Source organism: Oncorhynchus mykiss, chromosome 9, assembly GCF_013265735.2.
Source record: "Oncorhynchus mykiss isolate Arlee chromosome 9, USDA_OmykA_1.1, whole genome shotgun sequence".
In the NCBI taxonomy this organism is placed as follows: Eukaryota; Metazoa; Chordata; class Actinopteri; order Salmoniformes; family Salmonidae; genus Oncorhynchus; species Oncorhynchus mykiss.
The window spans coordinates 29,463,691-29,483,979 of NC_048573.1; the positions used below are offsets into that span (position 1 = coordinate 29,463,691).

At 42.5% G+C, this 20,289-nt stretch overlaps 1 protein-coding gene across 2 annotated transcripts in view; it reads left to right on the plus strand.

Moving 5' to 3' along the window:
* stim2b (stromal interaction molecule 2b) overlaps positions 1 to 10,099 on the plus strand; it is a 90,698-nt gene extending 80,599 nt beyond the window's left edge. The window contains exons 9-12 of one of the 2 annotated variants that reach the window (XM_021615368.2): positions 1,924 to 2,024; positions 2,577 to 2,815; positions 8,411 to 8,597; positions 8,828 to 10,099. In XM_021615368.2, coding sequence (XP_021471043.2) covers positions 1,924 to 2,024; positions 2,577 to 2,815; positions 8,411 to 8,597; positions 8,828 to 9,431 — 1,131 coding nt within the window. In that variant the 3' untranslated portion in view covers positions 9,432 to 10,099. The remainder of the gene's footprint in view (positions 1 to 1,923; positions 2,025 to 2,576; positions 2,816 to 8,410; positions 8,598 to 8,827) is intronic. The other variant, XM_021615370.2, reaches the window with a different exon arrangement.
* Positions 10,100 to 20,289: the final 10,190 nt, after the last annotated feature.

Genomic DNA, 20,289 nt, shown 5'->3' on the forward strand with positions numbered 1-20,289 from the left:
ATTGTGCGTCGCCCCATGGACATCCCAGTTGCGGCTGGCTGCGACAGAGCCTGGGCCCAGCCTGCCACCTGGGAGGCCCGACAAATCATTTCTGTATGGACCTTGCATTGTGCACAGGGGCATTGTCATCCTGGAACAGGAAAGGGCCTTCCCCAAACTGTTGCCACAAAGTCGGAAGCACAGAATTGTCTAGAATGTCGTTGAATACTGTAACATTAAGATTTCCCTTCACTGGAACTAAGGAGCCTAGCCCGAACCATGAAAAACAGCCCCAGACCATTATTTCTCCTCCACTAAACTTTACAGTTGGCACTATGCATTCGGGCAGGTAGTGTTCTCCTGGCATCCGCCAAACCCAGATTTGTGCGTTAGATTGCCAGATGGTGAAGCATGATTCATCACTCCAGAGAACGTGTTTTCACTGCTCCAGAATCCAATAACCACAAGCTTTACACAATTCCAACCGATGCTTGGCATTGCGCATGGTAATCTTAGTCTTGTGTGCGACTGCTTGGCCATGGAAAGCCATTTTATGAACTTCCCGACAAACTGTGCTTACATTGCTTACAGAGGCAGTTTGGAACTCGGTAGTGAGTGTTGCAACCGTGGATAGATGGTTTTTACGCGCTATGCACTCAGCGGTCCCATTCTGTGAGCTTGTGTGGCCTACAACTTCGCTGCGGAGCCATTGTTGCTCCTAGACATTTCCACTTCACAATAACAGCGTTTACAGTTGACTGGGTAAGCTCGAGCAGGGCCGAAATTTTACAAACTTGTTGGAAAGGTGGCATCCTATGACGGTGCCACATTGAAAGTCACTGAGCTCTTCAGAAGGGTCATTCTACTGACAATGGTTTTCTATGGATATTACAAGGCTGCATGCTTAATGTTATACACCTCTCAGTAACGGGTGTGGTTGAAATAGCCAAATCCACTCATTTGAAGCGGTGTCCACATACCTTTGGCCATGTAGTGTATATCAGTGCATGTAGAATTGCCTGCATATCAGTCTGTTATTGCTCCAGCCAACAGATTGTGGTCTTGACAAGAGATGTTTCACTGTTTAATTTATTCATGAACAACAGCTAAACTGGGCAGATATTTGACAAGATAAGGCACTGATGTTTTATTGTAGTATAGACAGCAAATATTGCTGAATGCTATGCATTCAGTGATGATTGTGTTCCAATATAGTCATATGTCTGCTAAAGCACTGTTTTTAACTATAGTCATACTACATTTTTTAATTTGAATATGCTCCACCCATTCTCATCCCCAATATCCCAATTTGTGGCACCCATGAGTGAGAAACCTATATGCCAAGTATAGACCACATATTGTATTCCCTACAGGTTATAGATAAGAGCAGAAGCTCTGAACTATCCATTCAATCGCCGGTCTTACAGGTTATGGAACATTTTGTCTTAGTATTTGCCCGGTAGGTTTCATCAAGGAGAAAGCCCCCACTTCTATGTCAAATAAAACAAAAAACACTATATAGTAAATTCTACAGTAATAAAAACACTGCAATAGTTACTATAGTATACACTATCATTTTTACTATAGTAATACTACAGTATTTATACTGTAATAAACTTTACTACAGACATGCCCACAAAAACACTACAGTGAATACTACAGTATTGTCCACAAAATACAGAATACAGTGAATACTATAGTATACTACAGTCATATCCAAAAACACTTTAGTAAATACTACAGTATGCTTATGCAAAAACACTACAGTAAATACTACAGTATGCTTATGCTAAACCAATACAGTAAATACTACAACAACACTGCAGTGAATACTATAGTATACTTCCGCAAGAACACTGCAATGAATACTATAGTATAGAAATCTAGTCATACAACAGTATTTAGAGCAAAGCATATTATAGTAATTTTTCAAATGGGTTACAGGCAGAGAAAATCAAAAAGAAGAGGAGTTCTGTGTTTGGAACACTTCACGTCGCCCACAGTTCATCACTGGATGAAGTGGACCACAAGATCCTAGAGGCCAAGTAGGATAACACACACGCATTCACACAACAGACACACACGCATAGACAAATACGCACACTCACCCGCGTTGGATTTTGTCACCCTCGTCCATATGTCTTTGTCCATGAGCTGAATCGATGTGAAAGACTTGGGTATTTACTAGCTATTGATTACTGATCGAGACAAGTAAATACAATTGTATTGGTCGCAGATGTTATTGCGGGTGTAGCAAAATGCATGTAAATCAGGATCCCCACCTATGTCAGTCTACCTAGGGTGTCAATACCTATTACAATAAGTTGTTGTCCATGCATTAGTGGTATAGGCACAGAAACCAAAGTGTAATATCTGGAAAAAGACAGTTTACCTGGTACAGCGAGAAGAGGATGGGCCTCCCATCTGAGCTGGAGCCCTCTTTAGGTTTCTTCCTTCTAGGGAGTTTTTCCTTACCAATGTGCTTCTTCTTTTGCTTGCTCTTTTGGGTCTAGGTTGTTGGCTGTAAAAGCTCTTTGTGATAACTACTGATATAAAGCGGGTTTTATAAACACATTTGATTTGATTGATTGTTCCAGGAAGTCCCTGTCGGAGGTGACCGCCTGCCTGAGGGAGCGTCTCCACCGCTGGCAGCAGATTGAGAAACTGTGTGGCTTCCCCCTGGTGCACAACTCTGGGCTGCCCAGTCTAACTGCCACCCTGTACTCTGACCACAGCTGGGTGGTCATGCCCCGCGTCTCCGTGCCCCCCTACCCCATCGCCGGTGGAGTGGACGACCTCGATGAGGACACGCCTCCAATCATTCCACAATTCACCTGTACGTATGGAGGTTGTCACAGAAATGCAAATACTCCAGTTAGAGTTGTAAAGTGACTGTGTGTGTGTGTGTGTATGATCACTTGTTACTCCTTACATTGAACAAAAGTAACACGCTACTTTGCAATATTACTTTATGTAGAAAGTAACATGTTATATTAGTAGTTGTATTACTTTACATTACTTTCATGAAAAAAATCTCAATCTCACCATTTGTTCGATTGTCAGAGGGAGCAATACCATCACTAGTTTCTCTTTTCATTTGTGGTGCTGCTTTCCTGTGCTAGTCTTCAAAAGATGCGCTATATATTGGGCTGCTTCATTAGCCATATATACTGTAAACCAAACATCTGTCGAGATTTCCTATCGTTTCATTAAAACTCTTTTCTCGAGCCACCAGTTTTGGTTATCGACCGCAGGCACACGAACCCATAGAGATGTATTGAGGGCACACTTGCAACTCGATGGGAAAGGCCTCAATGGGCTTTGCTATCACAGAAGTGATCAATAGCAAAGATCGGAGTTGTGCTCTCTATACATTTCTATGGACAGCTATCATGACATTTCTCCAGATCAAATTGTATTTGTCACATACACATATTTAGCAGATGTAATTGCGGGTGTAGCGAAATGCTTGTGTTCCTAGCTCCAACAGTGCAGTAATATCTAACAATACACACACACATCTAAAGTAAAAGAATGGAGTTAAGAAATATATCAATATTAGAATGAGCAATGTCAGTGACATTGACTGGAATGTAGTAGAATAGAATACAGTATATACATATGAAATGAGTAACGTAGTATGAAAACATTAAAGTGACAAGTGTTCCATTATTAAAGTAGCCTGTGATTCCATGTCTATGTACAGTTGAAATCGGAAGTTTACATACACCTTAGCCAAATACATTTAAACTCAGTTTTTCACAATTCCTGACATTAAACCCAAGTAAAAATTCCCTGTTTTAGGTCAATTAGGATCACCACTTTATTTTAAGAATGTGAAATGTCAGAATAATAGTAGAGAATTATTTAATTCAGCTTTTATTTCTTTCATCACATTCCAAGTTGGTCAGAAGTTTACATACACTCAATTAGTATTTTGTAGCATTGCATTTAAATTGGTTAACTTGGGGCAAATGTTTTGGGTAGCCTTCCACAAGCTTCCCACAATAAGTTGGGTGAATTTTGTCCCATTCCTCCTGACAGAGCTGGTGTAACTGAGTCAGGTTTGTAAGGCCTCGTTGCTCGCACACACTTTTTAAGTTCTGCCCAGAAATGTTCTATAGGATTGAGGTCAGGGCTTTGTGATGGCCACTCCAATATCTTGACTTTGTTGTCCTTATGACATTTTCCTACAACTTTGGAAGTATGCTTGGGGTCATTGTCCATTTGGAAGACTCATTTGCGACCAAGCTTTAACTTCTTGACTGATGTCTTGAGATGTTGCTTCAATATATCCACATAATTGTCCTCCCTCATGATGCCATCTATTTTGTGAAGTGCACCAGTCCCTCCTGCAGCAAAGCACGCCCACAATATGATGCTGCCTCCCCCGTGCTTCACGGTTGGGATGGCGTTCTTCGGCTTGCAAGCATCCCCCTTTTTCCTCCAAACATAACGATGGTCATTATGGCCAAACAGTTCTATTTTTGTTTCATCAGACCAGAGGACATTTCTCCAAAAAGTACAATCTTTGTCCCCATGTGCAGTTGCAAACCCTAGCTTTTTTGGGCGGTTTTGGAGCAGTGGCTTCTTCCTTGCTGAGTGGCTATGTCGATTTCGGACTTGTTTTACTGTGGCTACTTTTGTACCTGTTTCCTCCAGCATCTTCACAAGGTCCTTTGCTGTTTTGGGATTGATTTGCACTTTTCACACCAAGGTATGTTCATCTTTAGGAGACAGAATGCCTCTCCTTCCTGAGCAGTATGACGGCTGCGTGGTCCTATGGTGTTTATACTTGTGTACTATTGTTTGTACAGAGGAACGTGGTACCTTCAGGCATTTGGCAATTGCTCCCAAGGATGAACCAGACTTGTGGAGGTCTACAATTTTCTTTCTGAGTGCTTGGCTAATTTCTTTTGATTTTCCCATGATGTCAAGCAAAGAGGCGCTGAGTTTGAAGGTAGGCCTTGAAATACATCCACAGGTACACCTCCAATTGACTCAAATTATGTCAATTAGCCTATCAGAAGCTTCTAAAGCCATGACATCATTTTCTGGAATTTTACTGTTTAAAGGCACAGTCAACTTAGTTTATGTAAACTTCTGACCCACTGGAATTGTGATACAGTGAATTATAAGTGAAATAATCTGTCTGTAAACAATTGTTAGAAAAATGACTTGTCATGCACAAATTAGATGTCCTAACCGACTTGCCAAAACTGTAGTTTGCTAGCATCCCACATGGCCAACATCCAGTGAAATTGCAGAGTGCCAAATTCAAAAACAGAAATACTCATCATAAAAATTCATAAAACATACAAGTGTTATACATTGGTTTAAAGATGAACTTCTTGTTAATCCAACCACGGTGTCAGATTTCAAAAACACTTTACGGCGAAAGCATACCATGCAATTATCTGAGAACAGCGCACAGCAGACAAATCATTACAATCAGTTACCAGCCAAGTAGAGGAGTTACACAAGTCAGAAATAGAGAGAAAATTAATCACTTACCTTTGATGATCTTCATATGGTTGCACTTAATAAATGTTTGTTTTGTTCGATAAAGTCCCTGTTTATATTCAAAAAACGTTTTGTTTGCGCGTTTTGTTCAGTAATCCACAGGCTCAAACGCAGTCACAACAGGCAGACGACAAATCCATATAGTATCCGTAAAGTTCGTAGAAACATTTCAAGCGATGTTTATAATCAATCCTCAGGTTGTTTTTAGCCTAAATAATCGATAATATTTAAACCGGACTATAACGTCGTCAATATAAAAGGTAAACAAGAAAGGCGCGCTCTCGGTCGTACGCATGAAAAATCTCTGGGACACTGTAGGGTCCACTCATTCAGAGTGGTCTTACTCTCTCATTTTTCAGAATACAAGCCTGAAACCATTTCTATAGACTGTCTACATGTAGTGGAAGCCATAGGAAGTGCAATTTGAGTCCTAAATTAATGGATACTGTAATGGCATTCAATAGAAAAATACAAATATAAAAAAATCCCACTTCCTGGATGGGTTGTCTCCTGCCAAATCAGTTTTGTTATACTCACAGACATTAGTTTAACAGTTTTGGAAACTTTAGAGTGTTTTCTATCCAAATCTACCAATTATATGCATATCCTAGCTTCTGGGCCTGAGTAGCAGGCAGTTTACTTTGGGCACGCTTTTCATCTGGAAGTGAAAATAGTGCCCCCTACCCTAGTGAAGTTAACAAAAATTTGTGGAGTGGTTGAAAAATTAGTTTTAATGACTCCAACCTAAGTGTATGTAAATGTCTGACTTCAACTCTATATAGAGAAGAAGCCTCTAAGTTGCAGGGTTGTGTAACTGGTTGGTAGCCGGCTAGTGATGACTATTTCACACTCTGATGGCCTTAAGATAGAAGCTGTTTTTCTGTCTCTCGGTCCCAGCTTTGATACACCTAGACTGATCTTGCCTTCTGGATGGTGAGCGGGATGAACAGGCCGTGGCTCGGGTGGTTGATGTCCTTGATGATCTTTTTGGCCTTCCTGTGACATCGGGTGCTGTAGGTGTCCTGGAGGGCAGGCAGTGTGTACCCGGTGATGCGTTGGGAAGACCGCACCACCTTGCCGTTGCGGGCAGTGCAGTTGCCGTACCAGGAGGTAATACAGGATGCTCTCAATGGTGCATCAATAGAAATTTGTAGGTCTTAGGGGCTTAGGGTCCAGCCACACTATCCATGTGGCTGGACCATTTCAAATTGTCTACACTGAGGAACTTGAAGTTTTTCACCTTCTCCACTGTGGTCCCTTCAATGTGGATAGGAGTGTGCTCTCTCTGCTGTTTCCTGAAGTCCACAATCAGCTCCTTCGTTTTGTTGAGGGAGAGGTTATTTTCCTGGCACCACTCCACTAGGGCCCTCACCTCCTCCCTGTAGGCTGTCTCGTCATTGTTGGTAATCAGGCCTACAACTGTTGTGTCGTCTGAAAACTTGATGATTGAGTTGGAGGCATGCGTGGCCACGCAGTCATGGGTAAATGGGGAGTACAGGAGGGGGCTGAGCACGGACCCTTGTGGGGCTACTGTGTTGTGGATCAGCGAAGTGGAGGTGTTTCCTACCTTCACCACCTGGGGGCGGCCCAGGATGTCCAGGACCCAGTTGCACAGGGCAGTCTTGGAGGGTACTATGGTGTTGAAGGCTGAGCTATAGTCAATGAACAGCATTCTTACATAGGTATTCCTCTTGTCCGATGGCGATTGCATCATCTGTGGATCTATTGGGGCGGTATTCAAATTGAAGTTGGTCTAGAGTGTCAGGTAAGGTAGAGGTGATATGTTCCTCAACTAGCCTCTCAAAGCACTTCATGATGACAGAAGTGAGTGCTATGGGGCGATAGTAATTTAGTTCAGTTACCTTTGCTTTCTTGGGTACAGGAACAACGGTGGACATCTTGAGCCGGCCGGCAGCCTTGCGAGGGTTAATGCGTTTTAAATGTCTTACTCACATCGGCCACTGGGAACTAGAGCCCACAGTCCTTGGGAGCGGGCCTCAAAGTGGGGGAAGAAGGTGTTTATCTTGTCCGGGAGCAAGACGTCGGTGTCCCCGATGTGGCTCGTTTTCCCTTTGTAATCCGTGATAGTCTGTAGACCCTGCCACATACATATCGTGTCTGAGCCTTTGAATTGCGACTCCACTTTCTATGTACTGATGTTTTGCCTGTTTGATTGCCTTAACAGGGGGAATAACTACACGGTTTGTATTCAACCATATTCCCAGTCACCTTGCATAGTTAAATGCTGTGATTCACACTTTCAGTTTTGCTCGAATGCGTCCATCTATCCATGGTTTCTGATTTGGGTAGGTTTTAATAGTCACAGTGGGAACAACATCCGCTATACACTTCCTGATGAACTCAGTCACCGTGTCAGTGTATTGGTCACTGTTATTTTCAGAGGCTACCCAGGACATATCCCAGTCCGCGTGACAAAACAATCTTGAAGCATGGATTCCGATTTGGTCAGACCAGTTCTGGTTATAGACACGTCCCTCAAACAGCCTTTTCCCGCTCGCTCGAGAACTAAATTAAGAAACAAGTTGAGATCGGATCATGGAAACACGCGACCGGTAGAGAGATGATTCTGAAAGTATTGCTCATTGTTTGACAAAGTAACTGTAATAAAAAAAGTTGACAAAGTTATGTGTTACTTTACTCTGTTACTCATATACAGTAAGTTATCTGATTACGTAACGCGTTACAAAAGTGATGATGGCCAGTACAACATGTGAGTTTACTTTGTCTGATTTTTACATCAACAACGCTAAAATAGATTTAAAATTTGTGTTTTAGGTTGTGTGTGTGTGTTCAGTCCGAGTACTGTAGTCCAGGCTCAGTCCGACCATCTTTATGACCACATCTGGCTGTGTAACCTACATCCCTACTCTCTCTGGTATTTTCCCAGCAGCCTCTATAATGCGGCCCCCTCTGACGCGCAGCAGCAGCCTGTGTCGGTCCCGCCGGAGTCTCTACAGCACCCCGCAGCCTTCAATGATGTCTGCCGACCCTGATCTGCTCTCTATGTCCAGCCCACCCCTCTCCTACCACCCAGAGGGTGAAGAAGAACACATCCTCTTCATCGAGAGAAAGGGGTATGTTACCTTTCACCACCTCTGCCCTCTTTTATACCGGATCAGTTTAGGGTAATTTATTTAGAATATAAGACATTGAATGTGTGCTGATATTAGTTGCATTGTAATTATTTTTATTTCTCTTACACTCAGTCTCTGTCTGCCCCTGCTCTGTCTGCTTTGTGTGTGTCTCTGCTCTGTGTCTGTCTGCCTCTCATCTCTGCCTGCTTCTCTGTCTCTCTCTGTCACAGGGACACTCAGGATACGTCCTCAGACACAGACTCTCTCAACTCCTCCATGGGACGGAAACAGTCCTATGCCAACCCCTGCACGCCAGGCCCAGAGCTCCCCTACCGCAAGATCTCCCGCGAGGAGCTGATGATGCTGAGCCAGCAGGAACCTCAGACTTACATCCGGGACTCACCCCCTCCTCAAGGGGGAGTTGCGTCCCTCTCGACTTCCTCCTCGGCCAACCCCTCCCCTGCCCTGGAGCACCACTCACACTCCCACACGCACTCGCACAAACACAAGGGCTCACCCGACCTCACCCGTGGCTCCATCCCAGAGTCCCACAGCATGTCCTTCACCACCCCAACGGCGGGCAACAAGGCCGTATTCAACGGCATCCTGGAGAAGTCCTATAGCATGGGCCAGCTGCCCGCGGGCATGACGGGGGCAGGGGGGGTGGTGGTGGTGGGGCGCAACCCATCCCTCACCTCACTGGATAATGAGGGCAAAGCGGGGGGCAAGGAGAAGAAACTACAGAGGACCTCTTCTCAGGACTCCTGTGACAACGGAGACAAGACCAAGAAGTCCTCGTCCAAGATCAAGAGCTTGTTCAAGAAGAAAAAGTAGTAGTACTCAGAGAGCGAGAGAGAGGGGACAGGACAAAAAAGGATCAAGATGAAGTCATTTTAGCCTTAATAAAAAATGTACGTTGTCAACGGAAGCTAAAACATTTTTTTTTGTTCCATTGTTCCTTTTTTTTCTTCAAAGATGGAATGTAAGCTCTGTCTGGGCACCTCAATAATGCCTTTTAATGAATTGTTTTTGCTCACTCATAGCCTCAAAGTTAAGCCTTCAAAGGTCACAGAAAGGTCAAAAGGTAAAGGGTCATGCCAGCTGCCATCACCCAGGTAACCGTGAAAAGCATGAGCCTGCTCACTCAATGTCTTCTGGTTCTTTTTCAGTTAAAGAAACAAAAAATACATTTCACTTGTGTTCTATCTGGGGGTTGAGGGGCTTGTACTTGACACATTTATTTTCAGAAGAAGAAAAAAAATACTACTTAAGTTTGTTGCACTACTGCTTTCCTGTACTCTGGGAAAGGACCGGCGCTGCTCGCCAAGTAAATATTAATGTATACAGTACAGATGAGAATGATGTATGGGGAGAGGCATTGGAGATGCAACACATGGTAGGCTATTGAAGCCAAAATCGCTTGGTGTTTCCAATGTTTTTTTGCAATGGATTTTATTTATACACACACACACACACACACACACACACACTGAGTATACCAAACATTAGAAACACCTTCCTAATTTTGAGTAGCACCCACCCTTTTTGCCCTCAGAACAGCCTCGTTCGTCAGGGCATGGACTCGACAAGGTGTGAAAAGTGTTCCACAGGGATGTTGGCCCCTGTTGACTCCAATGCTTCCCATAGTTGTGTCAAGTTGTCTGGATGTACTTTGGGTGGTGGACCATTCTTGATACACATGGGAAACTGTTCTGTTGAGCGAGAAAAACCTTGTAGTGTTGCAGTTCTTGACACAAACCGGTGCGCCTAGCACCTACTACCGTACCTCGTTCGAAGGCACTTAAATCTTTTGTCTTACCTATTCACCCTCTGAATGGGACACATACACAATCCATGACTCGGTTGTCTCAAGGCTTAGAAATCCTTATTTAACCTGTCTCCTCCCCTTCATCAACACTGATTGAAGTGGATTTTAGAAGTGACATCAATAAGCGATCATAGCTTTCATCTGGATTGACCTGGTCAATCATGGAGCAGGTGTTCTTATTGTTTTGTAACACACTACATATAGAAAAGTATGTGGACACCCCTTCAAATCAGTGGATTCGGCTATTTCAGCATATCCGTTGCTGACGGGTGTATAAAATCGAGCACACAGCCATGCAATATCCATAGACAAACATTGTCAGTAGAATGGCCTTGAAGAGCTTTCAACGTGGCACCGTCATAGGATGCCATCTTTCCAACAAGTCAGTTCGTCAAATTTCTTTCCTGTTAGAGCTGCCCCAGGTCAACTGTAAGTGCTGTTATTGTGAAGTGGCAACGTCTAGGAGCGACAACGGCTCAGTCATGAAGCAGTAGGCGACACAAGCTCACAACGTGACCGCCGAGTGCTGAAGCACAAAACACGTAAAAATTGTCTGTCTGCACTTGCAACACTGACTACAGAGTTCCAAACTGGGAGCAATGCCAAGTGTAGGCTGGAGAGGTGTAAAGCTTGTTGCCATTGTACTCTGGAGCAGTAGATACGCAAGTTTGGTGAAGGAGGAATAATGGTCTGGGGCTGTTTCATGGTTGGAGAAGGCCCTTTCCTGTTTCAACATGACAATGCCCCCATGCACAAAGCGAGGTCCATACAGAAATGGTTTGTCGTTGTGGAAGAACTGGACTGGCCTCTACTGAGCCCTGACCTCAACCCCATCGAACAACTTTGGGATGTATTGGAACGCCGACTGCAAGCCAGGCCTAATCGCCCAACATCATTGCTCGACCTCACTAATGCTCTCCCCGCAGCAGTGTTCCAACATCTAGTGGAAAGCCTTCCTAGAAGAGTGGAGGCTGTTATTGCTGCAAAAGGAGGACCGACTCCATATTAATGCCCATGATTTGAGAATGAGATGTTCGATGAGCAGTGGTTTCACATCCTTTTGGTCATGTAGTGTGTATGTATATATACAGTACCAGTCAAAAGTTTTCACACACACCTACTCATTCAAGGGTTTTTCTTTATTTTGACATCAAACAATGAAATAACACATTGAATCATGTAGTAACCAAAAAAGTGTTAAACAAATCAAAATATATTTGAGATTCTACAAAGTAGCCACCCTTTGCCTTGATGACAGCTTTGCACACTCTTGGCATTCTATCAACCAGCGTCACCTAGGATGCTTTTCCAACAGTCTTGAAGGAGTTTCCACATATGCTGAGCACTTGTTTGCTGCTTTTCCTTCACTCTGCGCGGTCCAACTCATCCCAAACCATCTCAATGGGTTGAGGTCAGGTGATTGTGGAGGCCAGGTCATCTGATGCAGCACTCCATCACTATCCTTCTTTGTCAATTAGCCCTTACACAGCCAGGAGGTGTGTTGGGTCATTGTTCCTTGAAAAACAAATGATAGTCCCACTAAGCGCAAACCAGATGGGATGGTGCATTGCTGCAGAATGCTGTGGTAGCCATGCTGGTTAAGTGTGCCTTAAATTATTTTTAAAAATCAGTGTCACCAGCAAAGCACCCCCACACCATCACACCTCCTCCTCCATGCTTCATGGTGGTAACCACACATGCGGAGATCATCCGTTCACCTACTCTGCGTCTCACAAAGACACAGCGGTTGGAACCAAAAATCTCCAATTTGGACTCATCAGACCAAAGGACAGATTTCCACCGGTCTAATGTCCATTGCTCGTGTTTCTTGGCCCAAGCAAGTCTCTTCTTATTATTGGTGTCCTTTAGTAGTGGTTTCTTTGCAGCAAATTGACCATGAAGGCCTGACTCAGCAGTCTCGTCTGAACAGTTTATGTTGAGATGTGTCTGTTACTTGAACTCTGTGAAACATTTATTTGGGCTGAGGCTGGTAACTATTGAACTTATCCTCTGCAGCAGAGGTAACTCTGTGTCTTTCTTTCCTGTGGCAGTCCTCATGAGAGCCAGTGTCAGTGTAGCGCTTGATGGTTTTTACAACTGCAACTTTAAAAGTTCTTGACATGTTTCGTATTGACTGACCTTCATGTCTTGAAGTAATGATGGACTGTCATTTCTCTTTGCTTATTTGAGCTGTTCTTGCCATGATATTGGATTGGTCTTTTACCAAATAGGGCTATCTTCTGTATACCACCCCTACCTTGTCACAACTGATTGGCTCAAATGCATTAAGAAGGAAAGAAATTCCACAAATTAAGTTTGTGGAATGGCTCACCTGTAAATTGAAATGCATTCCAGGTGACTACCTCATGAAGCTGGTTGATAGAATGCCAAGAGTGTGCAAAGCTGTCATCAAGGCAAAGGGTGGTTACTTTGAAGAACCTCAAATAATGTATAGTTCGATTTTTTAACACTTTTTTGGGCTGCATGATTCCATACATGTTATTTCATAGTTTTGATGTCTTCACTATTATTCTACAGTGTAGAATAGTAAAAATAAAGAAAAAACATGGAATGAGAATGTCCAAACTTTTAACTGGTACACACACACACACACACACACACAAGTGGGAGGTTTACGTACACCTTGGCCAAATACATTTAAACTCAGTTTTTCACAATTCCTGACATTTAATCCTAGTAAAAATTCAATGTCTTAGGTCAGTTAGGAATCACCACTTTTAGTTCAGAATAATAGTAGAGGGAATTATATATTTCAGCTTTTATTTCTTTCATCACATTCCCAGTAGGTCAGAAGTTTACATACACTCAATTAGTATTTTGTAGCATTGCGTTTAAATTGTTTAACTTGGGTCAAACGTTTCAGGTAGTCTTCCACAAGCTTCCCACAATAAGTTGGGTGAATTTTGGCCCATTCCTCCTTACAGAGCTGGTGTAACTGAGTCAGGTTTGTAAGGCCTCCTTGCTCGCACACACTTTTTCAGTTCTGCCCACACATTTTCTATAGGATTGAGGTCAGGGCTTTGTGATGGCCACTCCAATATCTTGACTTTGTTGTCCTTAAGCCATTTTGCAACAACTTTGGAAGTATGCTTTGGGTCATTGTCCATTTGGAAGACCCATTTGCGACCAAGCTTTAACTTCCTGACTGATGTCTTGAGATGTTGCTTCAATTTATCCACATAATTGTCCTCCCCCATGATGCCATCTATTTTGTAAAGTGCACCAGTCCCTCCTGCAGCAAAGCACCCCCACAACATGAGGCTGCCACCCCTGTGCTTCACGGTTGGGATGGTGTTCTTCAGCTTGCAAGCCTCCCCCTTTTTCCTCCAAACATAACGTTGGTCATTATGGCCAATTAGTTATAGTTTTGTTTCATCAGACCAGAGGACATTTCTCCAAAAAGTACAATCTTTGTCCCCATGTGCAGTTGCAAACCGTAATCTGGCTCTTTTATGGCGGTTTCGGAGCAGTGGCTTCTTCCTTGCTGAGCGGCCTTTCAGGTTATGTCGATATAGGACTCGTTTTACTGTGGATATAGATACTTTTGTACCTGTTTCCTCCAGCATCTTCACAATCTTCACTTTTCGCACCAAAGTACGCTCATCTCTAGGAGACAGAACGCGTCTCCTTCCTGAGCGGTATGACGGCTGCGTGGTCCCATGGTGTTTATACTTTCGTACTATTGTTTGTACAGATGAACGTGGTACATTCAGGCATTTGGAACTTGCTCCCAAGGATGAACCAGACTTGTGGAGGTCTACAATTTGTTGGCTGATTTCTTTAGATTTTTTTCCCATGATGTCAAGCAAAGAGGCACTGAGTTTGAAGGTCGGCCTTGAAATACATCCACAGGTATACCTCCAATTGACTCAAATTATGTCATTTAGCCTATCAGAAGCTTCTAAGGCCCTGACATCTTTTTCTGGAATTTTCCAAGCTGTTTAAAGGCACAGTCAACTTAGTGTATGTAAACCTCTGACCCACTGGAATTGTGATAGTGAAATAATCTGTCTGTAAACAGTTGTTGGAAAACTTACTTGTGTCATGCACAAAGTAGATGTCCTAACCGACTTGCCAAAACTAGTTTGTTAACAAGAAATTTGTGGAGTGGTTGAAAAACGAGTTTAAATGACTCCAACCTAAGTGTATGTAAACTTCCGACTTCAACTGTATATAATATCTGGACATTGTTTTTACATTATTTTGTTCTTGTAGACATTTTTTAAATAGAAATGTGATTTCTAGTGGTGGGGGTTCACAAGGACTGACTACGTTTTTTACTGAAGAGTGATAAAGAATATGCAGATTTTACCCATACCCTTAACGTACCTGTCGTTGTAAACATCCCTGAGCTTTTCCTGGACATTTTACCCTTACTCTAACCTGTTACCTCTTTCAACTTCTTTCTCCACTGTTTACTTATCCGCTATGAAAGGGAATGGTCACTAGCAATGTACATCGTAGGAGACAAGCTAAGCTGAAGAGTAAAGTTAATGGGTTCTGTTTTATCATATGCATTTGTAATATCAGAATTCTACAGATTTGACATATGTGACATATTTGCTATCGTAGTGTATTCCTACATCCTACATCCACAAAAAAAATTGTTATAGATGAGCAGGACATAGGAATGTTTACGAGATGTTAGCAGATTTCTTTGAACATTTGGTGTGTGAATATTTGTATACCATAGACAAACGAATAAAGCATAACAATGCTGTCTTCAGTGAGTGACTTTTGCTTTCCCCCCCCCCCCACTATTTGTAACCCAAAGACACAAACGAAAGCGTTTGTGATATTTGCGTTGAGGATATGTATGGTGGGGACTCGTCTTTGACTCATTCGGTGTTCAGAACCAAAGCTTACCCAGCATTGACGACTCACTCCCCACAGGGAAGAAACATTTATGAATCTCTATTTGAATTCCCTTTTTTTCTTTGAAGGAGAGTAGAAACGGATGAGAAAAAAAACAACAACATTTTGACACACCCATTTGTCTTGAGAGAGTGGAGGAACAGTGATACACAGAAAAATGCATGCATGATTGCTTTGTCAATATGAAGTGTATGTGATAAATTCCACTGATGGTTGATCAATTCCACACATAGCAGCAATGGGGCCGGTGACATCTGGCTTGGTGATGAATGTGTTGTTTGGCTGCCACTGTGCAACAACAACAGATCCCAGCCTTCTACACACACACACACACACCCTATTGATTCATCCCTCTCGGGGCGCAGTTCCAAAGATGGCCACTAAGTTGCAGTATTGTATAGGGGAAATGATGCATGGTAATAAACATTCCCTAACCTGGTTCATCATGTTCATGCTGGTCAAGTTATGTGTATGAGACAGATTTTTTTGCCGGAGTATATGAAAGGACTCCTAACGAAATGTACATTAGACCAGAGTATGTGAGGACCATCCACACGTTGAAATGGTTGAACTCTCTACAGATCAGTATACGGATGCTAAGCCGGACGTGTAAAATGGTTAGACATTAGACCAGCGTGACCGACAGCGTGAGCTGGAAGGTACAAAATGGTTAGAAACTCTCTCTAAGAAGACTACACAGGAACATTCATTCTGCAGCTGTTTAAGTACTTTAGTCTAGTAAACTCGACCGAGGACCACTGTGTGGTATTTTGAAGGATCCATTTTTTCTGAACTCTTCCAGAATGAAGTTCCGTTCTAACAGACACTCTGAAACCAAGAAGCTACGACTACAAAGGACATGGTGACTTCTGGTGGACAACCAGAGACTTTCTGATGAACTACTCTCCACAGACTGATCGAGTGATTATGTTGGAGCGAACCATTGAGGAAAGCTCAGCATTGCATGTAGATAGGTTTGGCTGCTAGGCTGAAGTAGCAAGGACATGCACATTAATTATATATTTTTGAAAGAATACATTAACCAAGACCATACGTGCATTCATGACAGCTGAACGTGCTATGGTCAGCAGGATACAGGAAGAAAGATGTAGGCAAGATAACTGATGACTAACACGTAAAACATAAGCATGCAATACATACATTATTTTTAGAACATGGAAAGAGTTCTGCCATCGTTGTAACCAAAAGCAGAGACTAAGGGGGAGTAACTTTATTTACATATGTGATGTACACAAATACTATGTATGTATAAAAGCAGAGCCAGTGCTAAGAAGGGGCGGCTGTTCCGCGGACCAGCACGGCTCTTAATAACTTGTATTAAAGTCTACATTGAATTCACAAAGTTCTTCTGAGAGTATTATATTTCTGAAACAATTCTCCACGACAATTTCAACACAGCGAGACGACAAAGACGTGCAATCGTAAATATGTACATTGCATATCTAAATCCGACTAAAATGGTTGTTGGGGTGATAAATATCTATATTTACGATGAACGTATTATTCAATTGTATGTACGATAGGTGAATTCCTTTGTCTCTTCTTCTCCCGCAATTTTTTACATGCCCCTCCCTTTTCATTGTGTAACAAGCCATCATATCGGTTTTCATTGTGTAACAAGCCATCATATCGGTTTTCATTGTGTAACAAGCCATCATATCGGTTTTCATTGCATTGTGTTAGTAACCAATAACTATACTGTGTATGTGTTTATGCATTTCTGTGTGATTTATTTAGTTAGTAAATAAATATTTAAGCAAATTTGTGTATCGCTGATTCATCCTTTATGCTTGGGTTCGTGCAGATATCCAAGAATTTTGCGACATTCAGAATGAGACTGATAAGGTAACAATTAGCAAATGATTGGATGACGGCTATGATATTTAGATATTCTGATTGATAAGTTAATTCGGGAAACGGTGACTCATTAAATAAACTTTTCCTGTGGTTCCCCAGAATACTACTTAATTAATTGTTATAAGATTACTTTAATCGTGTAATAATTGAACATGATATGTAATTATTCTATGAATAGCTGTCATTGCATTAATAATAGTCATGTCACGACAGTGTGCACAAATATTGGCCCTCACGTAGGCTGCCCACATTGGTCCAATGCGCTTTTGCTCATCGGCTCCACGTTGGCCCCCAAGGCATTGACCTAGTGAGGTCAGCCCCATATCAGGTGAAGGCAGCCCTAACTTTACATGAAATAAGCCCATCTTTTTCCAGCAAACAAGCCCACATTGGCACGATGTGGGCCCAATGCGGGTTAAAAAACTCCTTAAAGTTGGTTGCCAGCCGCCATTTAAAATCCACAGAAGAAGAATGAATGAGGAGAGATTAATCAAAGAAAACGACAAAAAAAAAAAGTTAAAAGGGGAAACCTATTTTTTTAAATTTTGTTTTAATCTGTGAATTAATTGTTGGAGTAGAGAACACATGATTTTGTGTGACTCAAAATGGGTCAAAATTCTACAAAGATCCAGGAAGAATAGGACCATATGCATTTCAGGTAAAAAAAAACACATGCTTATCTGTCAGGACAAATTAGCTAGCTAAATTAATGTCCATAAATGTTTCATAGGTGTATCAACTTGTTCCCAAATTAATATAGTTTGTTCACAGTTGGTTTTGATATTTTAACCTGCGTGTCATGAACGCGTCTGGTAGGGAGAGACTAAATCAACATGCACATGATGGCGCATGCCAACGCACGTGGGGAGCCAGTTTGGTCATCATGTTACAGTGTATCAGAAAAACAAAGTTGTTAGTATCATATAAATATTTTTTTTTACCAGAGAAACTTCAGTTTATCATATGTCACATGCACATATGTGGTGTAGTGGTGCATGAAGGAGTGGGTATAATTTTGCCCCAAAAAATTCTAAATGGCTGCCCTACGAAGGAAAGGCCCCTGTGTGGAAAATTCAATGAGAAACAGTGACACACTGAATGACCTAAAATCATGACTCGCATATTGGTCTTTCACATTCAGGCCAAGCAAAGCTCTACTGTGCAAGTAGTCTAACAATAGGCCTAATATAGAGCCTGTCAGTGGAGGTGTCATAATACCCCAAAAATCTAGCTGTCAAACAGGGAAATGATTCCAATAGTTTTTCTACCATTCTTTTTTTTTTCCCCATCGTGGAAAAAAAACACTTCTAATAAGGGCTGTGTTTTCAGTAGGCTTACTCTGGTGGGATGTTTTGATAACTGTGTCAATCTCTCTCGGACAAAGTGACTTTAACAATATATTTGGTTCTAATTAACTCTTTGCTAACAGGTGTCGTGTCCATTTAGAACTTACACAAGACAGTTCATGGAATTGTCTGTAAACAAATGTAACCTATTCGTACATTTAGCCAACATTAGATAGTTAATCAAGAGATTCTTACCTTTTTTGGAAGAATAAATGGTGGGGAAATTATTGGAACCATTTCCCTGTTTGACCTCTAGGTTTTATGGGTATTATGAGTCCTACTGTGGTACTCTATTGAAACATAAATTAGGCTGTCAATATAGTCCGAAATTCACAGGTTTCAGATTTTCCTTTAAAGTCACACTTTTACAGAAAGCAACACATTTTTGTGTTCTAAGTCCATAACATTGCATGGGCCACACAAGGAGACCACTTTTGAGGTCTGGGAAAAGATATTTAGATATTTGAGTGTAGTTTCCCTTTAATTCAAATGTGCAGGCACCTAGCACTGTTGTTTGGTTAGCAGTATTTCTGTTGCACTTGAGATGGAGTTAGCAAAATAAATGGCCCCTGGATTGATGCAAATAATCATGATATACTTTGTAGCTAATTAACATTTATAAATAACGTTTTTGGGAAAGCTGTTATTTTTATGAAGACTTATTCATATGTGATCTCCTGTTCTATTCTTTCAACTTTCATTCATTGTCTAGGGCTAGCCCATGTCAGGCTGGTGTGGGCTAGCCCATGCTTGGCTAGCCCGTGCTAGGCTGATGTGGGATTGCTGTGGGCTAGCCCGTGTTGGGTTGGTGTGGGTTTGGTGCGGACTAGTCTGTGCCCACCTTGCCCACCGAATACCCACATGGGGCCAATGGGGTCATGTTTGCAGGGATTTGAATTGCGTCTATACCAAACGAGCAGGCAACACAGTTCCTACACAAGCCTTTTGCCTGCAAAATCAATTACATCAGTGAGAGGAAACATGGGTATTTTCATACACTGAAAGGTCATTACATGCGCAATTACCTTGATGTTATCATCATTAACCTTCAGTTTGGGAGGCAGTAGGGGTATATGGTGCTATATGAGGGAACCAGCCGCGAATAGGGAGCTAGCACTCTCGCCTCCCCTGCTCAGGGTGAGGAGCGGTGGGGTTAAATGAACCTGACACCCCCCCCTGACTGACTGGAGCTCCGATGAGATTAATGAGTAGGGCTTCCGCTTCCAGCGAAGCTCGACTTATCCCCCGACACATTTTTTTTCAACGGGTCTGGAGTAAAGTGATATGAAAGGTAAACTGGCAGCGTCGGTTGTTGTTGTAATGTTACGGTGATGACACATGACACAGTTACGGTATTGAGGCCTAATGCTGTGGAGGGAGCGAGGAGTGGTGAACTAGTGTAGTAGGAAGAGGGACGTAGACCAGCTGGCTGGTGTGTTTACGGACATATTCAATCAATCCTTATCCCAGTCTGCTGTTCCCACAGAGGGCCACCATTGTTCCTGTTCCCAAGAAAGCTAAGGTAACTGAGCTAAACGACTACCGCCCTGTAGCACTCACTTCCGTCATCATGAAGTGCTTTGAGAGACTAGTCAAGGACCATATCACCTCCACCCTACCTGACACCCTAGACCCACTCCAATTTGCTTACCGCCCAAATAGGTCCACAGACGATGCAGGGAATACCTATGTGAGAATGCAGTTCATTGACTACAGCTCAGCATTTAACACCATAGTACCCTCC